Here is a 19,155-nt window from a genome sequence, read left to right on the forward strand (position 1 = left end):
ACCGATGTCGAAAGCTGGCTGAAGGAAGACAGACGCAGCTTATCGTCAACGACAGGACGAGTTCGGCAAGGCGGGGCGGAGAGGTGGACGATGGCGAGTGAGACCAGGTGGCAGACAGCAAACCGGGAAGGAGTTGCGGCTATTGGAACACCTGGCGGATCGTCGATGAAAACATGCGGGGGTGAGGGAGAGTTGAGGGAACAGGTGGACGAAGAGATGACTCTTCGACCCCCTTGTTCAACTGGCGAAGCGTGATTCACACAGCCGGTGGAGACTGATTGTTCGGGACCTGACGATTGTTCGGGGGACTGAACCCAAGATTCGAACAGCGAGTGGGACAACCGGGTCCGGGCTAATCAGCAGCGCTCAAGGTGCCAACGCAGGCGACGCAGGATTGCTTGAATGAACCGTGGCTGATGTATGGAAGCTCGCGAGGACTCGGAAGCAGACTCGATCGATGTTCAGGGGCTCCGGAGGGAAGTCGTAGATGGCTGAGCTGGTCGTCTCGTCTTTCGACTGCAGACTGCTGCGGATGCGGACCGAGACAGGCAAAACAGCTATATTATGCAGCGTGGCAGGTGGCGTAGCAGCTCAGAGCCAGTTGATTCTGCAGCGCAATGCTGGTCGCAGGCTCGTTCGTTCGTTCGTTCGGGAGAGTGGGTGATTGAAGGACGATTGGATGGATGCGATTAAGAACGGCCGTTGATGGTTGGCAGCGACAGCGATTAGCGACAGCAAAGGCGTGCAGAAGTATACGACTTGATGGGCGAGGGCGAGGGCGAGGGCGAGGGCGGCAGGATAGAGGTAGGTAGGTGGGTGGTGTTGGAAACGGGAGGCGGTGGGAAGGGGGAGATGGGTCAAAAGAGAAGCAGCCTGATACTGGACGACCGGGGGATGCGCTGGGAGAAGATACGGGCTGCGGGTGGAAGCGACCAGAAACTGCTGGGACAACAGTGGCCGGGCCTTGTCATCAGCAGTTCCATGGCGGGCGGCCTGGCTCCTGGCTGGCTGGCTGGCTCGGCTGGGCCCAGGCTGGGTGCCGCCATGGATTCGAAGGGAATGTCCTTGGCTGAGCAGGCCAGCGGCCATCGTGCCTGCCACGGAGGCGAGACATGGGGTGGTGGCCAATGGCACATTGATCGACCCGAGTGTGAACGGGTGATTGAGCACTGGGCTGTTGTGTGGAGTCACGGTCGCTGCCAACGTGCCCTGTTTTCAGATGGCACTGTCGTGTGTGTGGGGCGCATTGCACAGCACAAGGAGAAATGACGAATGGGGGATTCAGAGAAGGCACACCGCTCTACCTTGCAGTGGCAAGTGCATAACGTGACTAGCCTCTTTAGCTCTAGTAGAATACCTCTTATAGAATAGCGTCCTTCCTCCTCGGACAACGAGGAACCGGAATCCCATCCTCGGGTACCTCTTTGGGACGCATTCGCCGACAAGAAGGGTGTCCGATGTACACAAGTACCTGACAAATGTACACAAGTGGAGCCTTATCCAGCCTCAGGCACACTGCCCAGTTTAGCAGCCACACCGCCCATTTAGCTCGAGTACCTTGCGCCAACCTGCCAACCACGGCACGCGACTTGCAAGTTGGGTACCGCTGCATCTGGCAGAAACGAATTGTCCAGTGGGAGCTGGTGCTGGCCAGGCGGTGCTGCGAAGTCGTCGCGTCTGGTTTTGGTGAGGCCACGTTCGCGGTCGCCTGATGAGGTCCTCGCCCCACATACCACGCTGCCTGCCGAGCCAAGTGTGTGTGCTGCATTCCCCGGAGCGAGGGAACCATCAAGTGTCATCGCAAAACATGGGGATCCATCCGCCAATTTTCCGACAGCTCCACGATGGGGGAATTCGCAATGTCCCAGCAGGCCCAGGTGATGAGCTGGATGAGTCGGCAGGTTGCCATGGTGGATTCTGCTTCCGGTGATGACCACACTTTTGCGTGAAATTGCGCGTCCAGCCGAGTGCATCGATGGGAGGCGACGATGGTCTGGAAATGTCCGAGAGTCCGTTCTGGGATGTAGCCTGAGCGCCTGGGAGCCTGAGGCATAATGATGGAAGTCAGTCGATGTCGCCATTTCTGGGCTTTGGTCATCCTCCTTCGAGCCCTTTCTGTTTCACTTGGAGCCGGACGGCAACCGAGAACCTTGATTGGCTCGTGTGACCTGCACCCCTTTCTCGCTGCATCCGGCCTTCGTCATTCGCGTCCACGTCCTCTGCGGCGCGGCGCAGGCTCGCGGTCCAGTTGCTTCAGGTAACCGCGAAAATAGCAGCAATTACAGTCACTCGCACGGGGGCCGGTGATCTGGACACGGTCTTCGTATGTGCACATGTAGCTCCAGATTCTACATGTGTCCTGCTTCGTAAACCCGGCAATTCCCGCTCGGAGCGGTTTTATCGCAATCATCCAGCAACACAACCTCTGTTACCTACTGTGTACTTCCTACTCATTTTACACTGTCCAGATTACTGTGTCACGGCAGCTGAGGAGGACGCTATCATTGGCAGTCGATCATGGAGATACCAGAAAACGGATAACACTCAACTCACTAGTATACTTGTACACAGTCACTCGCTCTTCTTTCTAAGCGGGGGATTGCTGTTCGAACAACGTGGGAGCGTCTGATCGGCCATGGATGAGATAACGTCGAGGCCTGATTGACATGGCCTCCTGGGCCTGATACGCCGATTAACTCACGACCCCCGACAGCGATCCGATGTCTCCGGCGAGTTTGTGGCCTCATCGGCCATTCGACCGGCGGGCCAAACTGCCGAGGAATGTCGAAAGCCACAACCAGACGGCCAGTGACGGACCCGTTTTGTTGCCGTTGGGGGTTCACGAGAATCGGGTGACGGTGGTGCCACTGTCTCGTGTGTGACGTCGTCGTGTGACCTCGACGCCCCCGTCCATTATCGGCTATCGACAGCACGGCAGGACAGTTGGCCTCAGGCCAGACTGACCTGCAATCGAAGGGCGCCGAGCATGTTTCGGCTGGGCAGTTGAAACCACCCACAGCGGGGAGTCGACCAGGACTAAACGGGAAGAAGATATGGGAAGCGTTGAGTGCAACCCACACGGCGGCGCGCAATTGACCAATCTATGCGAATTGAAACGAATGCCGGGCATGGGTAATTGGCCCTCTGGAAATGGGGCCATGATGCAGGACGCCAACTGATCTTCGGGTGGTCCAGCGCTAGTTTAATTGGGGTGCATTTGTTCGACAGGAGAGTGTCGCGCCAAACCACACGCGTCGACGGCCATCCAATGCCCATCCCACCATCTTTTGGTGTCATTACGACACAAAGATGCACGTTTCCAGGCGCTAACTAAAAAGGAACTGGGTGGTTGATTTGCAGAGTGGCTGGCTTGAGGCTGGTTGTTGTCGCTTCAGGATTGCGTTCTCATCCTCTCGAGCACCAATGACCAACAATAGCGCTGGGCCCAAGGGCGGCGCTTTCCACTCTCCGGCGGCTGCTGTCTGTTGCATGGTTTCGACGAGCTCCAGCGACTTACTGCGTACACAGTCTGAGGATTTGGGACGACGGTAAGGAAGAAGTCGTTCCCACACTGTTCCAGGAATGTCAACCGTCAGGGTCCCTCAGGTCCTTGGAATTGGGACGTGCGCCGCGATGGTCGGTGCAGCGCTGCAGATCCCCTTGCGGCGCATGATGGACGCTCGATCGATGGCGGGGTCCTGTGTTTGGCGTTGATGGTTGCCCCTCCTGTTTTTGAATCCAAGACAGAAGCAAGTGCCTACCTTGGTAATTCCTCAGGCGGGTTACCGACGAGAGTGGCTCGAGGAGTGGTGGACAAGACTTGAGATTCGCTGATGGAACAATGCGCCGATGCGTTGCCAGAGCCGGACTGTTGCCGGACTGTTCGCCTAACCCAATCACAGCGTCCTCCCTCGCATGAGCATTCCTGCGGTAGTCGCCATGTCTCTCGCGATATGTCGGTGAGACAGACATAGCGATGGAAAGTGAATCGAGTGGGCTGTTGCTCGTTCGACGCCCCGTCGTAGAATTCCTCATCTCGTCGTTGTCGCATGAACCAAGCATCATTTTGCCGCTGCAAGGGGATGATGGCTTGATGCCCCCCGGGCATGCTAGGCTGTGATTGCTGCGCAGCACGGCCGTGATCCTGCCGCTCGGGAAGCTGTTCGACCTGGAAAGAAAATTGACGGGTCCTTGGGATCTCGTTGGCACCAGTGACACTGTGCGTTGTTCCGTCTGTGCGCCAGGAGTCCATCCAAGAGTTACCTCGTACCTCGTTAACTACCGCGAGACGGACAGGCGACGGCAAGTTCTCGCGACAGAGTTAGTTATTGGCGGGACGATGCAGCGCACACACAGTTGCCGGACCAACTTTGGCGCCATCATTCTCTTTTCCTTGCGCCTCTCCACAAATATCGACACATAGTATGCAGGCTTCATGTATGTTAGCTGCAGGTATGGAGTGGTGGTGCGGATGGAGATTTGATGTCCGTGAATTACAGTGGCCGCGCAACCTTCAGGAGACGACTTCGGTCTTGACCGCCTTTCTCTGCGACCAAGTTTTGGAGTTCAGCACATCAAGCCTCCAACCCCAACCCCAGAACCTCAGTTAGCTCCTGCTGCAGGACCACGAACCCGCAGGGCCATGAACTCAACTAACATTAGTCCCGCATCCCTCAATGTGACTTCGTTCGTGAATCTGAGCGTGATAATGCATGCGACGAATTGAGTTGTCGATATCGATAGGTAAAAAAAAAATCGGCGAAAAATTCCAGCCGCATCCCCGAATCCCGCTCCACTCACAGAGCAACATCGACAACGTGCCTTTCTCCCTCGAGACCGACTTCTTCACCGCCTAATTGATCACGTCAACGCCGACGACGACTCGGTGTTTTGCTGGCTTTCATTCCGGTCATTTCGGTCTTGTTGGCCCGCTCCTCCGCCCCGACCAACCCGCTGTCACCAACAACAACAATCCGTCGCCCGCCGAGCCAAGCCCAAACTAGACCCCGGCCCCCTCCGTGCCGTCAACATCGGACGACAGTGTAGCACCCCTTGTCGAAGGACCATGGCTGCTGCAAACAAGCCCCGTGTGGTGCTCCTCGACATTGGTACGGTGCCCTCCTCTCGTGCTTTCATCTCTCTTGAGGATATGGCGAGAATGAGCTAATACGGGCCCCCTTTTACTTGCAGAGGGTACTGTATGCCCCATCTCATTCGTCAAGGATGTTCTTGTAAGTGACGAGGCGGGTTTCCCTTTTCGTCCCCAACCTCTTTCCCGGACCACGACTTGGTCTCTCGGCACTGTGGCGGTGGTCTCGCCCTTTCTTCATCACATCAGACCTCGACCACTCATGGCCAGGTCTGCCCCTCCCACTTTCTCTCCTCCCCTGCTCGATCACTGGCCGTTGCGGTTTCCAACCGCCTTGGTGTGCCACAGCAGCCTCAATACCACGGACGGGGAAGGGAAGGGAGTGTGGCATTTGCCTTGCGTTACATAGTATTCTCTGGGAGTACACACGTTGCCCCCCATCTTCAACAAACACACAGCAACCACAGCAACCAGCCGCTTACCCCTCTCAAACATAACTTTATACACATACACACACTCACACACACTCACACACATGCACACACACACACATACACACATACCATACACACATGCACACACACACACATACACACATACCATACACACATACACAGGCACACACACAAGCACAATACCATTACACTATTCCCCACCACCCACACGCACCCCCATACTTCCTCTCCAGCATGTAACTAGCATGTACTAACACCAAGCCCCTCCCCCCCCTTTCAAACCAACAGTTCCCCTACGCGCTCTCCGCCCTGCCCAGCACGCTGGCCCAGGAATGGGACACGCTCTCCTTCGCCCGGTACCGCGAGGCCTTCCCCGCGGAGCACGCCGGCACGCCCGACGCGCTGGCGGCGCACGTGCGCGACCTGATGGCGCGCGACGTCAAGGTCGCCTACCTCAAGGCGCTGCAGGGCTACCTGTGGGAGGCCGGCTACGCGTCCGGGGCGCTGCGCGCGCCGCTGTTCGCGGACGTGGCGCCCAAGATTGAGGAGTGGACTGCTACGGATACTACTACTACTACTACCTCCAAGGCTGCTAGGGAGGGGGATGATGGTGAGGAGGGGGAGAGGGGTGAGGCCGCGCGCGTCATGATCTACTCGTCCGGCTCGGTGCCCGCGCAGAAGCTGCTGTTCCGGCACACCAACGGCGAGCCGGCGGACCTGACGGGCAGGATTGCCGACTACTTTGACACGGTCAATGCCGGGCCCAAGATGGAGCGGGCGAGCTACGAGCGCATCGCGGCCAAGTATCCCGACGTGCCCGTGGGCGAGTGGCTGTTTCTGAGCGATAACGTGCGCGAGGTGGAGGCGGCGCGGGAGGCCGGCATGCGCGCCTGCGTGGTGCAGCGGCCGGGCAACGCTGCGTTGGCGGAGGACGTGAGGGGTCGGCTGGAGGTGGTGGAGAGTTTTGAGCAGCTCTAACTACCTACACAGTAGTTGATGGAACTGCGTCAAGAGACAGACCGGTAGTGAGATGGTGTTGCTTGGCGCTTGCGTGTGTGTGTGGTCGATGCCCATGGATTCTCAACGCTGGTTGATTCTTCGTCGTTCGGTCGGCATTCGCAGATCCGTTGGTCTGGAACCGACGCTGAAGCGAGACCGTTCCCCCCATTGCTTCCCAATGGGATAAATCCCTAGCCCCAAAAGTAAAAGCATCAATTGATGTTTAGTTTGGCCCTTTGGTTGCCCGAGTACGACCCCTGAATTCCAACTCCATCCCCAACAAACCACCACAGGCTCCGATAGGCCGCTCACGCTCACGCGACTCCCTCACGCAAAAAGACTTGACGATCGTGTTGGTCGGACTCTCATCCGATTTCCCCAGAGCTGCTGCCGCTCGATCCGCCAAGGCGACGTTAGCTTCGTTACCCCTCAAAACCTGGGGAAGTGCGGCTGGGCGGCAGCGCACATCGTGGCTGGCATTGCACCCCCGCCCCCCCAAACTTGTCGTCATATGATCAACATTGCCCAATCCAGCCACCATCATGGGGTCAAATCTGCAATCCGCCCCCCGACGACGACAAATCGGGGACTGTCCATAGCCCGGAATTCTTGTTCTCTGTTCGGGCTTCACTCAGGGGGTGGCGACGAAAACATTGCGAACGGACGGACCCCCCTTGTTGGGCGCGCGGGAGATCGTCAAGAGCAACCTGGCAACATTGGCAACTCCATGGGACCGCATCTCGTGATCCCGGCGGTTCGGTGGCGACAAGGGGTTTCGGGCACCGATAATAGTTGTTCCTGGTGGCTCGCTAGTGTGTTCCTGACCAACGAGGAATTCATGAACTGAACAATAATTCAAGGTGTGGTGATCTTGCACATCGAGCTTGAATAACGACTCCACCACCGGTCTTCCTTGCTAAAACCGCGCATCTGCATCATGGTCAACGGCCGCGGGTGCGCCCAAGAAACCGCAGGCCTCGATCCCAACGAGTATAACTTCCGGTTACCAGAGTGGGCATTCGCCGTTCGGTCCCTTGGCTAAGAAGCCCTGATGGGTATCCCGGAGTGAATCGAAGGTCCCTTCGTCTGGCTTCTTGCGTGGGGGCAAAAGCTAAGCTAGTCTCACGAGTAACCGGACACCAACGGCGTCGGTGTGTTACCATCGGCCAATCCTCGCTGCAGCTGAAAAAGAACGGTGGCAATTGGGGGTCTGAAGCTCCTGATCTCAGGCCTTATTAAGCGGAACGAGACATACTCCTTGTGGGGATTACCCGGGCGAGGAAGACTGGCACTGACTGGATGTCAGCACAAGAGTAAACGGGTCTCATAAACATGATCGGCGAGGCGTGCTGATGTGGCATTGTTCGCCGATGGCTACAAGGTCCTTGATCGCCACTTGAGTGGGATTGGGGGTGCTGCCAGATTGGGGATGCCGTCGGTTTCGGGGCACCAGCCCGGACAACGGCCGAGCTCGAGAAACCCCAAGTCGGCGGAGCCCCCGCAGAGTGAGTCGTCATCCACCGGGAGTACCAGGTCATCTTAGCTCCATGGACCATAGCTAGTGGAAGGTTCAATTCAGCACAACAGCGAAATTGTTCCGGGTCGGCCCCGACCGAACCTCTTTCTTGGAGAAGGTGCTTTCAGTTCCTTTGCAAACCCGATCCCTTCTCCAGAGGTAGTAGACTAGCCGTTGGGTTGATTTGGATTCGACCTTGGCATACCCAACTGCTTTCATGATTGCGACCAGTCTTTCCTCATCCAAGTACCGAGAATTCGTCAAGCATGGCGCCGGTAGGACCAGGAATAGGCTGGAGAAGCTCGCTAGCAGATGGGGAGAATCGAGATATCGTTCTGGAGCCCGGAGGAACTGTACGGTACGGCGGAGCATCTCCCCTCGATCCTTCGGCTCTGGGACATAATTCAGGACCAGTGAGAGAGAGATGATGTCGAACTGCTCAGACTCATCTTGTGGCAAGGGTCGTTCCATGAAGTCCTGTTGCAGGATCCCGTCTCCTTGGCTGTTCAAGTCGATCCTCTCGATGTCAAAGTGGCCGCTTTTAGAGCAAGCGTTCTGCGTGCTGAGTGCCCCAACCTCTAGCATCCTAAGGCGTCGACCTGAATTCGCCCCGTGAGATGAGAGACATGGTTCCAGCCATTTCATGAGAACTCGGGAGCTGTCGCCTCCTCGGTCATGCCGCTGGCCTTGCAGACTGGCTTCCTGGTAACCCTCGATACCGCCCAACGCCTTGATCTCGACCTCGATAGCTGCCTCCTCAACCTTGTTTCCCTTGGCAATAGCCTGCCGCTTTCTTTTCTGCAGAAGATGGTGTTTGTTGATGAGTGCCTTGGTCGCGCTTCTTGATATCGACTTGGATCGCTGCAGTACCGGCGGCCGCCCTGCCGCTAAACGTTTTGCCGGGCCCTTCTTCTTTGGGGCCATGAGTTCGGAATTTGGGTTTTAGAGAAGCCAGTCGAGAAATGGGATTTTATTTAGATCTGTGGGAGTCGTCACTCACATCACACACTTTGTGTTATCTTATCGGCCACCCGCCAATCCAAGCTAGCACGAGCCACAGCGAGCCACAGCAAGCCACCAGACATCTTGGCGCTCCGCACACACAATTTCTCAGCTCTTTTTCCAATATTCCGCCATTTTTCCTCATCCACGACCGACTCGACAATTTCGCCCAACGCCGACAAATTCCTCAGCAATGGCTCCCAAGGACGCGAAGAAAGGTACATGAACACCCAAATGGTTGTCAACACGCGCAGAATCGGCCGTCGCTCAATGCGCACCCTCGCCGTCGTCGCTCCGGCGGCGGGGTGATGCACCAAAGCAGCAGCAGACTTTGCGAGTTTGAACAAGACGGGCCACTCCCTTGTTCAGGCGAATGCTTTACTGACGACGCTTCCTCGGACAGGCGGCGCCTCCAAGGCCGGTAAGGGCGCTCAGGCCAAGAAGGCCGCCCAGGCTGCCCTCAAGGGTGTAAGTAGCTCTCAGATGAAGTAGAATCTCGAATGCGCCGCTAACAGCTTCCAGGTGCACTCGCACAAGAAGACCAAGGTCCGTCTGTCGACGACCTTCCACCTCCCCAAGACCCTCGTCCTCTCGCGCGCCCCCAAGTACCCGCGCAAGTCGGTCCCGCATGAGCCCCGCCTCGATGAGCACAAGGTCATCGTCCACCCGCTCAACACCGAGGGTGCCCTGAAGAAGATCGAGGAGCAGAACACCCTCGTCTTCATCGTCGATGTCAAGGCCAACAAGGCCCAGATCAAGCAGGCTCTCAAGAAGCTCTACGACATCGACACCGTCAAGATCAACACCCTGATCCGGTAGGTTGCCATGATGCTGGGGGGATATTTCGGAATAGCTACTGACAGACGCACAGCCCTGACGGCTCCAAGAAGGCCTTTGCCCGCCTCACCGCCGATGTCGATGCTCTCGACATTGCTGCCACCAAGCTCGGCCTCGTCTAAACGGATTGTTTTTGGCTGGGAGCTGGGGAATCAAAAAAAGGTCGGCACATCGAAGGGACATGGATTGCATTTCGATCGGCGTCAGATACCTGGGCTTGGGCACTTGACTTGGCAATGAAAAAAATTGACATGACCTTTGTGCCGTACTGTTGCTGGGGCTGTATTGGCCATCTGGTGGTTTGAGCGTGCTCGTGATTGTGAAGTTCCGCTTGAGCTTTGGCTGAGTGGATAGTGACGCTTTGTGATACGAGTAATCTGTGCCTGGCAATTAGTGAATCGTTCCCATACATCAGTTTGTGCAGAGAATCCCAACCGTCTATTCCCTTGGTCTATATCGTCACAGATAATAGTGTACAATGCATGCCTCCGTCGACATACCAGCACCTGTCAAGTGCAATGCGGTCTATCCCATCCCTCAATCAGACAGAGCCTTGCCCAACGGAATCCGTTCATACATCTAGTCCGCCCCGGCCTCATAAACGCGCGTCCCAAAGTTTGGATAGGCACCCAGAGAATATCCCACCCCTCAATGGCTTTATCCCCCTGTCCCTCCTCCTTCCCCAACCCCCAAACCCGGACCTTGTTCGTACACCTCCCCCTCCTTAACCTTCACCTCCCCCTCCTTAACCTTCACCTTCCCACCTTCACCAGACCCACCAGAAAACAGCACCAGCTGCACTACCGCCGCCGGAATCACTGCTGCTGACGCATGCTCGCCAGGTGCTTCATCGTCGCGAGGTTGGCGTCCATGAACCGGTCCACGCAGTTGGCCAGGCAGCCCTTCTCGGTCTTGTCGAGCGCGCCGGACCGGAAGGTGCCCGAGGTCACGCACTTCTTCCAGCAGATGCCTGTGAGTTCGTGGGTTTCTGTGGAGGGGGGCGGCGTTAGTTGTTTGCTTTGTTTGGAGGGGGGGGGTGTTTGGTTGGGGTGGGGTGGGTTTGATTGGGGGTGAGATGGGATGGGGGGTTGGGTTATGGGTTTGGTCTTGCAGAGGGGGGGGAGGGAGAGGGGGTGCGATGGAGGTTGGGAGCTGTCTGTTGTGTAAATGGTGGCAAGGGGAGAATGGCCCGGGGATGGGAATGCCGGCAACGTACGGGACTGGATGCGGGCGCGGTGCTCCTCGTTGGCAAAGAACTGGCGCAGCTCGGACTTGTCCTTGTCATTGAGCTTCTCAATGTCGGACTGGTCGATGTTGAAGTCGGTGGAAGACATATTGGGTAGTTGGGCGGTCTGCGGTTCTTAATGCTAACGGTGGGAGACGGATGGTGTAGTGGTGTTTTGGACTTTTTGGCGGAGCCGCGGGCAAAGCTCTGCGACGGTGTGCGGCCAATCAAATGCTGAGTGGGTGAGCTTGCTGAGGGAGCCGTCAGCGCGTGAACTCGGAACGAATAGTCGTCAACACTGTGTCTTTCCTGATCGCTGAACGGTTATAAATACAATCTGGTAACCTATACAATCTGACGGCCTATACAATCTGGTGGCTTATACAATTTGACGGCGTGTACAATCTGATCACCTTTCCCAGTCTGAAGACACAACATGTTTGCGTCTAGTACGGGGGAACTAACGACATTGCCTCCCATTCTACTCTATGAACGACACACCATCCATAACCACCCTCGGTGGTCATGAATCCACTCATCCAAGCACGTGTATAACTTGTAATCCTAGCCTCTCCAAAGTAAACCGCGCCACCATCTACAGTAGCCGCCGCATCTTGTAAGCTATATATGCGCAGACGACACAGAATGTGATCAAAAAGCCCAGAACACCAAAGAAAGGCCCCAATGAATTGGCATCTTGCCAAGGAACCATGACGTTCATGCCAAAGAGCCCAGTAACCACGTTTAGCGGGACGACGATGGATGCCAGCAAGGTGATCTTGCTCAGGACCCTGTTGGTGTTGGTGCCCTGGGTAATGCCGTCGATGGAGATCTGCGCCAGATAGTTGCTATGGGCGCGGGACATCATCTTTTCGAAGTGTCCGAGGTTGTTCATCATGGTGACAACGTGGTCCTGGATGTCACCGAGATATAGGCCGATGTCCATACGCGGCGTGACCTTGTAGTTCTCGTTGCAACGCTTTGTGAACCCTCTGAGGACGTCGGCCTTGCCGCCCAGCAGCCGCATTAGGGCCATGGTGTTCTTGCGCGCAGTGCCAATCTTGCGCAGGAACTCGGCCATGTCGTCCGTCCGGGCGATAAACACTTCGTCCTCAATCTGGTCGGTGTCGGCCTCTAGCCTGCTGATGACGGGTGCGAAAGAATCAACAATATCGTCGCTATACGTTGTGATTAGCACGAGTGGTTGTTGGGCCAGGGCAAAGTATACTCACATCAAGGCATAGCAGATCCAATCACTGCTCAATGCAACATAATCCTTCAACATGGCGATTCTCTTCCGAACATGAGAGGCATGCGGGTTGCTGGAGTAGCTGAAACTCAGCGTGCCCTCGCGGAAAACAACCACATAAATGTTGAACGGCACGAACTCGTTCTCCCCGGTCTCCTCATCGCGTTCGATGCCGAATGACCGGAAGCAGGCGAAGTAGTAGGAGGGGAAGAGCTCAATCTTCTCGCGGGATTCCTGCGTCGTGACGTCTTCCACCGTCAAAGGATGAACGCCAAAGGCCCGGCAGATCGCACGGACCTCCTCCTCTGACGGCTTGTTGATGTTGAGCCACCAGACACCGTCCGTCTCCCCCCTCGGGAAGGTGAAGAGCCCACGAATGTCCTCGCCCGGCAAGATCAGGCCCTCAAGGTCGGCCGCGTGGATGGTCGATTCCCAGGCGGAGGAGAAAAAGCTCACTCGGCTATGGTCGACCGGGGGCGGCGGTTGTACAGTCTTGGCCGGCTCCTCGGTATCCGATCTTTCGGCCTTCTCGGTGCGGCTCTCGCTACCGAACGGAGTGCCCAAGAAATCGCCGTCGATGGTCAAAGTAGGGGGCGGCGCTGCCGTCTCGGTGCTCTCGGGCCGCAAGTCGGGAAACAGTCGGACGGCCGAGGGACGGCGGGCAGCTTCGCGGGCCTCATTCTCCGTTTGGATGAAGCTCTCGAGGTAGTCGAAATCGATGTAGAGATGATCACCCCTCTGCTCGTCCTGAAGCGGAAAGCACACGTCCTCTTCGGCGGATTTGTTCGTGGCCAGGCTCGCCGTATCGGCGGCTGTCGCTACCGTCTGCTGCCTGCTGCGGTAACTATTGCGGCTGGCGCCCGATGCAGTGCGTTGTAGTTCGAGCTCCTCGGGCTTTCGCTCTAGCTTCGGATCAGAGACCGAGAGCCCACGCTCCCGCCGACGGGCCTCGGCGAAAGCCTTGACCGAGTTTGGCGGAGATGAAGACCGCTCAGAAACCGATTCGATGGTTGGGCGACGGGTTCGTCGCATGCTCGGTGACTGCTCTCCAGCATCCTCATCAACAATGGCTTCCTCGAAGTCACGGACCCTAGGCTCCCCGGAAGCGCCCCCCGGCGCCATTACCCGTGCTCCGTATAGCGAGTCGAAGGTTCCCCTGCGAGGACGGTCCGCCGGGCGATGGGCTGAAGCCGTCTGGTTCCGGTGGTCGTCTAGTTCCGGGACAGGGGTCGAGTACCCCGAGCTGTTGGCAACTTCCTCCTGGTCGGACATGGTTGCGATATCTTGTGGTTTGTAATCGGTCGAAACAACTTCCACCGTCTTCCTTTCCCGCTCCAACAGACACGAGTCAAATACAGCCCTCGGAGCGTGCCTTCAATGGAATTAGCCGGCGCGCATATTGGAGTGAGCGCTCCTTGTCTAGTTCACCAGCGGAAGGCAGCGAACGGCCAGGAGCCGTCCGCGACGACGGACGTCTGGTTTCGACAACGTGAAGACCGTGATGGTGGTTGGCGGTTTCACCCACAGGTTGGTGAGCGAGAACGTCGGTACGGAATCTTCGGACGGTCGTCAGAATGGATAATCGTTGAGAGCCGGCTCGATTACGGTGGCTGCTTGTTCACTCCGCTGTAGGCCAGCTCGGGGCCTAGGAGTGAACGTCGGGAGATCTTGTTGTAGATAATGCCCGCCAACTTGGTGGCTTGGAATGTGTGAGTGGTGATAAGCTAGTGCTGCGCGACGTTTGGCTGGAAAACGCGTCGCAAAGTTGATATCGAATGCGAAGATCTCTGGCCGGGTGGCGTTGATTGAGAATAAGCTGACAGGTTTTGAAGTTGAGAGAGACGGTTTGGGACGAGAGAGAATGAGATTTTGCGCAGGGCCTCGATCGGTAAATGGATAGCTCGGTTTTTATAGGTTTCCTGCTGATTTGCGAAGCGACGTGCTGGCTATCGTGCTGTTGCCGACCGAGTCTTCGTCACAGCTCAGAATCCGATCGGGCCGAGCTGAAAGAGACCAGAATCAAATGATTATGGTTACTCTTGAGCGCGCAGCGCCAGTAGGAGGATCGGCGGAATATTTGTGCACCCAGGAATCGGTGTCGTGTCTGGTTCCACAGAAGAGAATTTGGATGAGATGTGGTTCGGTGGAGGTTTGGTGGGTGAAGTGAAGAAGAGTGAGGGTTTTCCTTGGAACAATGCAAGAAAAACTCTGGGCTTTCAGCGGGCCCTACCACGCATTGGCTGATCCCGCTTGTTCGGTCTCCATGAATGACCGGATCTAGACCTCTGCATATATTGGTATGTGAGGGAAAAATACACATCAACCTGGAAACTCCATAATCATATCAAATTGAAACCATCTATCAGGGGAGAGTTATCTCTTCTCAAGAAGGATCGCATCGTGCATGGAAGAGATGCAGCTCGGCACTGAGGTCGCCTCAGGAGTCCAGGTACCGAACGTGGGTTGTTCGCCTCAATGGCAGGGGTTGGGCCTGTTGGCGGCATCGTGCGGGGCACTAGGACCAATTCGACTCTTGGCATTCGACCCCTGCGCATTGACAGAAAGACAGCTCTGGGAAGCCACGTTGGAATCCGGGTTCCAGAACGACGACTGCAGCATCATTCCAGCGACTCGAACCCGCAACCTTGTCACAACATAGGTTCGCGTTGGTATATCACGATGGCTGAACAATTGCTGGAACAGGCCCGCGACCTGTTTGAGGGGCAAATCGTTTGTTTTCCCCCTTGACCGAGCACAATGTGGATGCAATCGCTGACAAAAACCAAAGGATTTCGAGGGCCAGAAGCTGGTCGAGCTTCTCATCAATGCGGCCTTGACGCTCGTCGGAGTAAGTTGCTGTCTTCGCTACCTGTCAAATAATCAAACCTAAGCTAACTTGTCATGCGTTTACAGGCGATCGCCTTCTTCGTCGGCTACTTCCTCCAAGACATCAAGCTCGCTGTTTACGTAGGCCTGCTTGGCACCGCCGCAGTCTTCGTCCTCGTCGTTCCGCCCTGGCCCTTCTTCAACCGAAACCCCGTAAAATGGCTACCAGTTGGGGGAGTCACACCTCCAGCAAACCTTGTGGTCGATGATAAGATGTTTAGATGAGAGAGCCACAGACAACTCGCACAGGTAGCATCTTACAGAAGCAAATGTGGAAGGCAGTGTTGCATAATAACGTCATAATGAGCCGGAAACCGTGATTTGTCGCCGGCTCGGTTCTCCCTCCTTATAGGTGCTATGGATGAGACCAAGCGTGACCGTGTCGCAAAGCCATGCCACGACGCATCTCGACCCGGTCCATGTTCCCGATATATCCGTGGCCCATCTTCTTGGAGCCCAGCAGCTGCCGTTGCCTATCTTCCATACTTCTGGAATTCCCAGTCTCTGTTGTCGAGCGGGCAAACTTGGCGCGCCTTGAGCCATCTCGAGATGCAGTGAAAGTGAAATGCGTGCTGCATGTGTTAGCAAGCATGGCCATCAAAATAGCGGAGGCGAGTGCAATCTCACATTGCAGATACCCCAAGCAACAGTGCACTCCTCACTAGTAGCCGACGCCTGGTTTGCTTGACATTCGATGCCTGGGAAATTGGAAAGTCAGCCGTCAACCCAAACACTGAATCAGGCAAGGTAGGTGATGGATAGACTCACAGAGGTCCATGATGTGGTTCCTGCAGATAGCGCAGTTGTCGACGACAATATCCCACGCCCAGAGGGCTACCGCATTCCACTAAAACGTCGTCAGAGCGTGCCAAAGTAGCTCAGATCAGGGCCCCGCGTACCTTCTTCACCTCAAACCGCTTCTTTCCTTCCTTAGCCTCGCCATCGACGCCGCTCTTCTTCTTGGTAACGGGCGCTGAGGCTGGAGCTGAGGTGGGCGCATCAGTCATCTCGACGTCGGCCATGCTGAGGATTGTCGGGTAATGTGGAACGTAGGGATGCGGATGTGTCGAGGCCAATTGCCGGCTCGTAAAATCAGGTGGCCGTTGGGAGAGGGAGCTCCGGGGTCGTTCTGTTATCTAGACGTCAAGGTTCTTTGGAGTCCTACTAGGCAGCGCTCGTTAGTCGAGGTTTGGGAGCTGATGATGATAATACATACAAACCTTTCTCGTCGGATTACCCTTGAAATTGCAGGACTAATAAATAGAGAGCTTTTAGTTTAAAAGTCGTAGTTTTGCGAGCTGTTTGTTGCCTTGTTGGCGGATTGCAGACGCTCTGAACAAGCACCGAGGGGTGTGTTGCTTGGGCCCCGCCATGACCGTGAGGCACATAAGGGTTAGGGTGAGCAGGCATACAAGCCACAACTGGCCAAGTTGAGGTCGCCACTGCGGATACAATCCAGATTAGGTTACATCACGTTGGCTACCTAGGTACCTATTGTGAATATACGAATACTTATTATCAAGTCCTTGTTTCTCCAAGTATATTTATCTGAGCCTGGGATCTTTATTTATTTTCCTGTGCACAGAGCAAGCAACGGTTATGATTCAGGAGTTTCACTTGTCTGATCAACAACGTCTGATTCACGGCAGCCAAAACCAGGCAAGGAACGACTTTGCTGATTAGGGTTTACAACGCCTCAACTACACATCTTACAAATCTCATATCTATCGTCCAATCTACCCAAATAATACTGACTACAAGAACACCCAAAATTAGTATGATGACAGTCTTTTCGAAAGCTCATCTCCTGCTCGAGGTTGACAAGACTCCAAGACCACACCGGATTTGCCAAGAACCAAAAAGGGGGGTCGACCTGAGACAGGGTTTGTGAAAGAACCTCCGCTTTCAGCCTTGCTAGGTTGGAATGGACCACCCCCCAGCCTCCATCGCAACTCACTCACCAGACTGGAGCCAGGCAAACCCGGTTGTCCTCACTTGCTATCTCGAAAATAAGGCCACAAATCACCTAAACATGCTCCGAGAAAACACAGTCAAAAGAAGTACTTCTTATATCACTGCAGTAATACCCTGTACATTTCCCCCATTCCAGCGCCGCCCGTGCCGTCTCGTTGCACTTGTCTCCTTTCTTTCTTAGGTTCCCCTGGCATAGCTTTTCCCAAGCCCCGGGTCCCCTCCAATCACTAACCCGTTGCCCCGCCTAGCGCAAACAAACAGACGATCGCTGGGAGGAGTCAACCTCGTCACACCCGCTGTTGGGCCTCCCTCTTTCCCGACTTGAATACTCGACCAACCCACCCTTCTCTTGGTTTTGCAAAAACCTCGTTAGGCCGACGCCGGCTTCACAAACATGGAACCACAACCACAAGCACCATCGTTGCCACCTCACAAAAGCACTCCGGCTCGGCGACGCGCGAGGCGACCCGTCAACTCGCCTGCGCGCAGGACCTATGCTTCCGAGAACGATATGCCGAGTGAGGCCCTCTTCCCGATCGAGCTCGCGGGGCCGTCTACCCCCCAAAAATCGGCCTCCAACAGTCCCGTCCCGTCATCGCAGCCCCATCAAAAGTCGAAGGCTAGAAACGGAAACAAAGGGCGAGCAAAACAAGTATCGTCGCCCGGGCCTGCAAAGCAAGGCCGGACAACGCCCCCGCAGACAACAGCAATCAAACCGATCACCGCAGCCGCCTTTGCCGGCGCAACTTTCCATGCATCCCCGGCGCCCGACTCCCTTCCCATCCCAAGCTTCCTGTCGAGGGCCCTAGACTCGCCTTCGGTGCAGGAAACCGATCACGCCAGCCGTGAGCCGTCCCCTCCTGCGACCGACTCCGAGGCCGCTCCCACGCCCCAGCACCGTCTCCTACCCACCGACGCCCCCCCGCATGAGTCCCCTCTCGATATTTTCTTCCGGGCCGACAGGGCCGAGAAGGAGCGGGCGCGCAGGGCAAGTTCCGCCAACATCCTCGGGTCGCAGCCGGTTCCGTTTTCTCCTCCCTCCCAGATCCGTTCTCCGACAGAACCGAAGACGCTGCCCGGGGCAATGTTCAGCGCTGGCAACCGTCGCCCCTTTCCCCAACGCAATCCTTCATCCGGTATCCCCACCAGCGAGCTCGACGGCGTGCCGAGCTCAGTGATTGGCCCGGCGCTCTCCAAGCCTTTCCAGGAACGGATTCGAGAGGCTCGATCCAGCAAGAAGCAGCCCGAGCCCGCACAAAACCCTTTGCCATCTCCGCAGGACCAGGCGGCAATGGATATGAGCGAGAGGTTAAAGAGGTTCCTGGCTATCCCTCCGAACTCAAGCGAACGGGCTCCTCCTCTGGGGCATTCGGCGGTCCAAACGGCGCACCAGACGGCGCCCCAGCCCTCGTATCCCTTCTTGTCAGGTGGTCACCCCCCGCAGCCCGCCAATTTCCTGCCCCCCTTCTCAGCAGGAGGCCAATCATCGAGGTCCACCAGTATGGTCTCTCCCTTCGCCCCGGAGGCTGCCCCAGGCATCTCGCCGCCGGCATCGTCGAGCGGCACGCCTCCGGCCACCAACAACCCGACGGATGGCCGGTCAGCCGACCTCTTGCACATGGAGGACAACCTGCGGCGCATGCTAAAGATGAATTCTGGGCCGGCCCCGGCAACGCCGCCGCGTCCTAATTATCGGAGTTCTTGACACCGGCCGGGGCCGGACCTGCGGGGCCAAGTTCTTCCCCAGCGGAGGGGAAGTAAACAAAGCTATATTTGCGACAGCTTTCTTGGCAACTTAGCCGCCCGGATTTTCTTTTGTCGGATCTGGGATCATGTTTTACCACTCTCTAGTTTTCTTTTCTCTCTTATTCATCTCTCGTTACGGTTTTCTTTTTCTTTTTCTTTTTTTGGCGTTGAGAGGAG

General features: G+C 56.3%; 8 protein-coding genes across 8 annotated transcripts; 4 read left to right on the plus strand and 4 right to left on the minus strand.

Annotated features, from left to right (window-relative positions):
• Nucleotides 1-4,659: 4,659 nt before the first annotated feature.
• Nucleotides 4,660-6,788, plus strand: B0H64DRAFT_161592 (HAD-like domain-containing protein). The gene is made up of 3 exons (XM_062798606.1): nt 4,660-5,108; nt 5,191-5,231; nt 5,833-6,788. Exons 1-3 carry the CDS (start codon nt 5,066-5,068, stop codon nt 6,520-6,522), a joined length of 774 nt encoding a protein of 257 aa, XP_062659539.1. The 5' UTR covers nt 4,660-5,065; the 3' UTR covers nt 6,523-6,788.
• A 1,121-nt stretch (nt 6,789-7,909) lies between these two features.
• Nucleotides 7,910-9,026, minus strand: B0H64DRAFT_161597 (putative methyltransferase-domain-containing protein). Its single transcript, XM_062798607.1, has one exon. It carries the CDS (start codon nt 8,981-8,983, stop codon nt 8,114-8,116), a length of 870 nt encoding a protein of 289 aa, XP_062659540.1. The 5' UTR covers nt 8,984-9,026; the 3' UTR covers nt 7,910-8,113.
• Nucleotides 9,027-9,135: 109 nt separating this feature from the next.
• B0H64DRAFT_397169 (60S ribosomal protein L25) lies at nt 9,136-10,305 on the plus strand. The gene is made up of 4 exons (XM_062803852.1): nt 9,136-9,279; nt 9,465-9,529; nt 9,584-9,876; nt 9,933-10,305. The coding sequence occupies exons 1-4, from the start codon at nt 9,255-9,257 to the stop codon at nt 10,018-10,020; spliced, it is 471 nt and encodes a 156-aa protein (XP_062659541.1). The 5' UTR covers nt 9,136-9,254; the 3' UTR covers nt 10,021-10,305.
• A 272-nt stretch (nt 10,306-10,577) lies between these two features.
• B0H64DRAFT_397171 (Tim10/DDP family zinc finger-domain-containing protein) lies at nt 10,578-11,380 on the minus strand. The gene is made up of 2 exons (XM_062803853.1): nt 11,115-11,380; nt 10,578-10,886 (listed from the first exon to the last, which is right to left on the minus strand). Exons 1-2 carry the CDS (start codon nt 11,230-11,232, stop codon nt 10,714-10,716), a joined length of 291 nt encoding a protein of 96 aa, XP_062659542.1. The 5' UTR covers nt 11,233-11,380; the 3' UTR covers nt 10,578-10,713.
• Nucleotides 11,381-11,718: 338 nt separating this feature from the next.
• On the minus strand, nt 11,719-13,644 carry B0H64DRAFT_322657 (uncharacterized protein; the record flags this gene model as incomplete). Its single annotated transcript, XM_062800572.1, has 2 exons — nt 11,719-12,301; nt 12,356-13,644. 2 exons carry the CDS (start codon nt 13,642-13,644, stop codon nt 11,719-11,721), a joined length of 1,872 nt encoding a protein of 623 aa, XP_062659543.1.
• A 1,294-nt stretch (nt 13,645-14,938) lies between these two features.
• B0H64DRAFT_397174 (microsomal signal peptidase 12 kDa subunit-domain-containing protein) lies at nt 14,939-15,527 on the plus strand. The gene is made up of 3 exons (XM_062803854.1): nt 14,939-15,102; nt 15,161-15,220; nt 15,286-15,527. Exons 1-3 carry the CDS (start codon nt 15,052-15,054, stop codon nt 15,481-15,483), a joined length of 309 nt encoding a protein of 102 aa, XP_062659544.1. The 5' UTR covers nt 14,939-15,051; the 3' UTR covers nt 15,484-15,527.
• On the minus strand, nt 15,528-16,582 carry B0H64DRAFT_397177 (uncharacterized protein). The gene is made up of 5 exons (XM_062803855.1): nt 16,479-16,582; nt 16,158-16,419; nt 16,027-16,105; nt 15,886-15,956; nt 15,528-15,830 (listed from the first exon to the last, which is right to left on the minus strand). Exons 2-5 carry the CDS (start codon nt 16,278-16,280, stop codon nt 15,732-15,734), a joined length of 372 nt encoding a protein of 123 aa, XP_062659545.1. The 5' UTR covers nt 16,281-16,419; nt 16,479-16,582; the 3' UTR covers nt 15,528-15,731.
• Nucleotides 16,583-17,152: 570 nt separating this feature from the next.
• B0H64DRAFT_161745 (uncharacterized protein) lies at nt 17,153-19,019 on the plus strand. Its single transcript, XM_062798608.1, has 2 exons — nt 17,153-17,348; nt 17,481-19,019. Exon 2 carries the CDS (start codon nt 17,627-17,629, stop codon nt 18,935-18,937), a length of 1,311 nt encoding a protein of 436 aa, XP_062659546.1. The 5' UTR covers nt 17,153-17,348; nt 17,481-17,626; the 3' UTR covers nt 18,938-19,019.
• The last annotated feature ends 136 nt before the right edge of the window (nt 19,020-19,155 follow it).

Source organism: Chaetomium fimeti (genome assembly GCF_033439085.1).
Source record: "Chaetomium fimeti strain CBS 168.71 chromosome Unknown B0H64scaffold_4, whole genome shotgun sequence".
Taxonomy (NCBI): domain Eukaryota; kingdom Fungi; phylum Ascomycota; class Sordariomycetes; order Sordariales; family Chaetomiaceae; genus Chaetomium; species Chaetomium fimeti.

What these genes read in the sequence shown, in the direction of transcription:
- B0H64DRAFT_161592 (XM_062798606.1), top strand. Translation starts at nt 5,066, where the DNA reads ATGGCTGCTGCAAACAAGCCCCGTGTGGTGCTCCTCGACATTG. An exon ending in TGTGGTGCTCCTCGACATTG is followed by an intron (nt 5,109 to 5,190) that starts GTACGGTGCCCT and finishes TTTTACTTGCAG; the next exon opens with AGGGTACTGTATGCCCCATC. An exon ending in CATTCGTCAAGGATGTTCTT is followed by an intron (nt 5,232 to 5,832) that starts GTAAGTGACGAG and finishes TCAAACCAACAG; the next exon opens with TTCCCCTACGCGCTCTCCGC.
- B0H64DRAFT_161597 (XM_062798607.1), bottom strand. Translation starts at nt 8,983, where the DNA reads ATGGCCCCAAAGAAGAAGGGCCCGGCAAAACGTTTAGCGGCAGGGCGG.
- B0H64DRAFT_397169 (XM_062803852.1), top strand. Translation starts at nt 9,255, where the DNA reads ATGGCTCCCAAGGACGCGAAGAAAG. An exon ending in TCCCAAGGACGCGAAGAAAG is followed by an intron (nt 9,280 to 9,464) that starts GTACATGAACAC and finishes TTCCTCGGACAG; the next exon opens with GCGGCGCCTCCAAGGCCGGT. An exon ending in AAGATCAACACCCTGATCCG is followed by an intron (nt 9,877 to 9,932) that starts GTAGGTTGCCAT and finishes ACAGACGCACAG; the next exon opens with CCCTGACGGCTCCAAGAAGG.
- B0H64DRAFT_397171 (XM_062803853.1), bottom strand. Translation starts at nt 11,232, where the DNA reads ATGTCTTCCACCGACTTCAACATCGACCAGTCCGACATTGAGAAGCTC. An exon ending in CCGCGCCCGCATCCAGTCCC is followed by an intron (nt 10,887 to 11,114) that starts GTACGTTGCCGG and finishes CCCCCTCCACAG; the next exon opens with AAACCCACGAACTCACAGGC.
- B0H64DRAFT_397174 (XM_062803854.1), top strand. Translation starts at nt 15,052, where the DNA reads ATGGCTGAACAATTGCTGGAACAGGCCCGCGACCTGTTTGAGGGGCAA. An exon ending in ACCTGTTTGAGGGGCAAATC is followed by an intron (nt 15,103 to 15,160) that starts GTTTGTTTTCCC and finishes CAAAAACCAAAG; the next exon opens with GATTTCGAGGGCCAGAAGCT. An exon ending in CGGCCTTGACGCTCGTCGGA is followed by an intron (nt 15,221 to 15,285) that starts GTAAGTTGCTGT and finishes ATGCGTTTACAG; the next exon opens with GCGATCGCCTTCTTCGTCGG.
- B0H64DRAFT_397177 (XM_062803855.1), bottom strand. Translation starts at nt 16,280, where the DNA reads ATGGCCGACGTCGAGATGACTGATGCGCCCACCTCAGCTCCAGCCTCA. An exon ending in GAACCACATCATGGACCTCT is followed by an intron (nt 15,957 to 16,026) that starts GTGAGTCTATCC and finishes CCAATTTCCCAG; the next exon opens with GCATCGAATGTCAAGCAAAC. An exon ending in TTGCTTGGGGTATCTGCAAT is followed by an intron (nt 15,831 to 15,885) that starts GTGAGATTGCAC and finishes TAACACATGCAG; the next exon opens with CACGCATTTCACTTTCACTG.
- B0H64DRAFT_161745 (XM_062798608.1), top strand. Translation starts at nt 17,627, where the DNA reads ATGGAACCACAACCACAAGCACCATCGTTGCCACCTCACAAAAGCACT.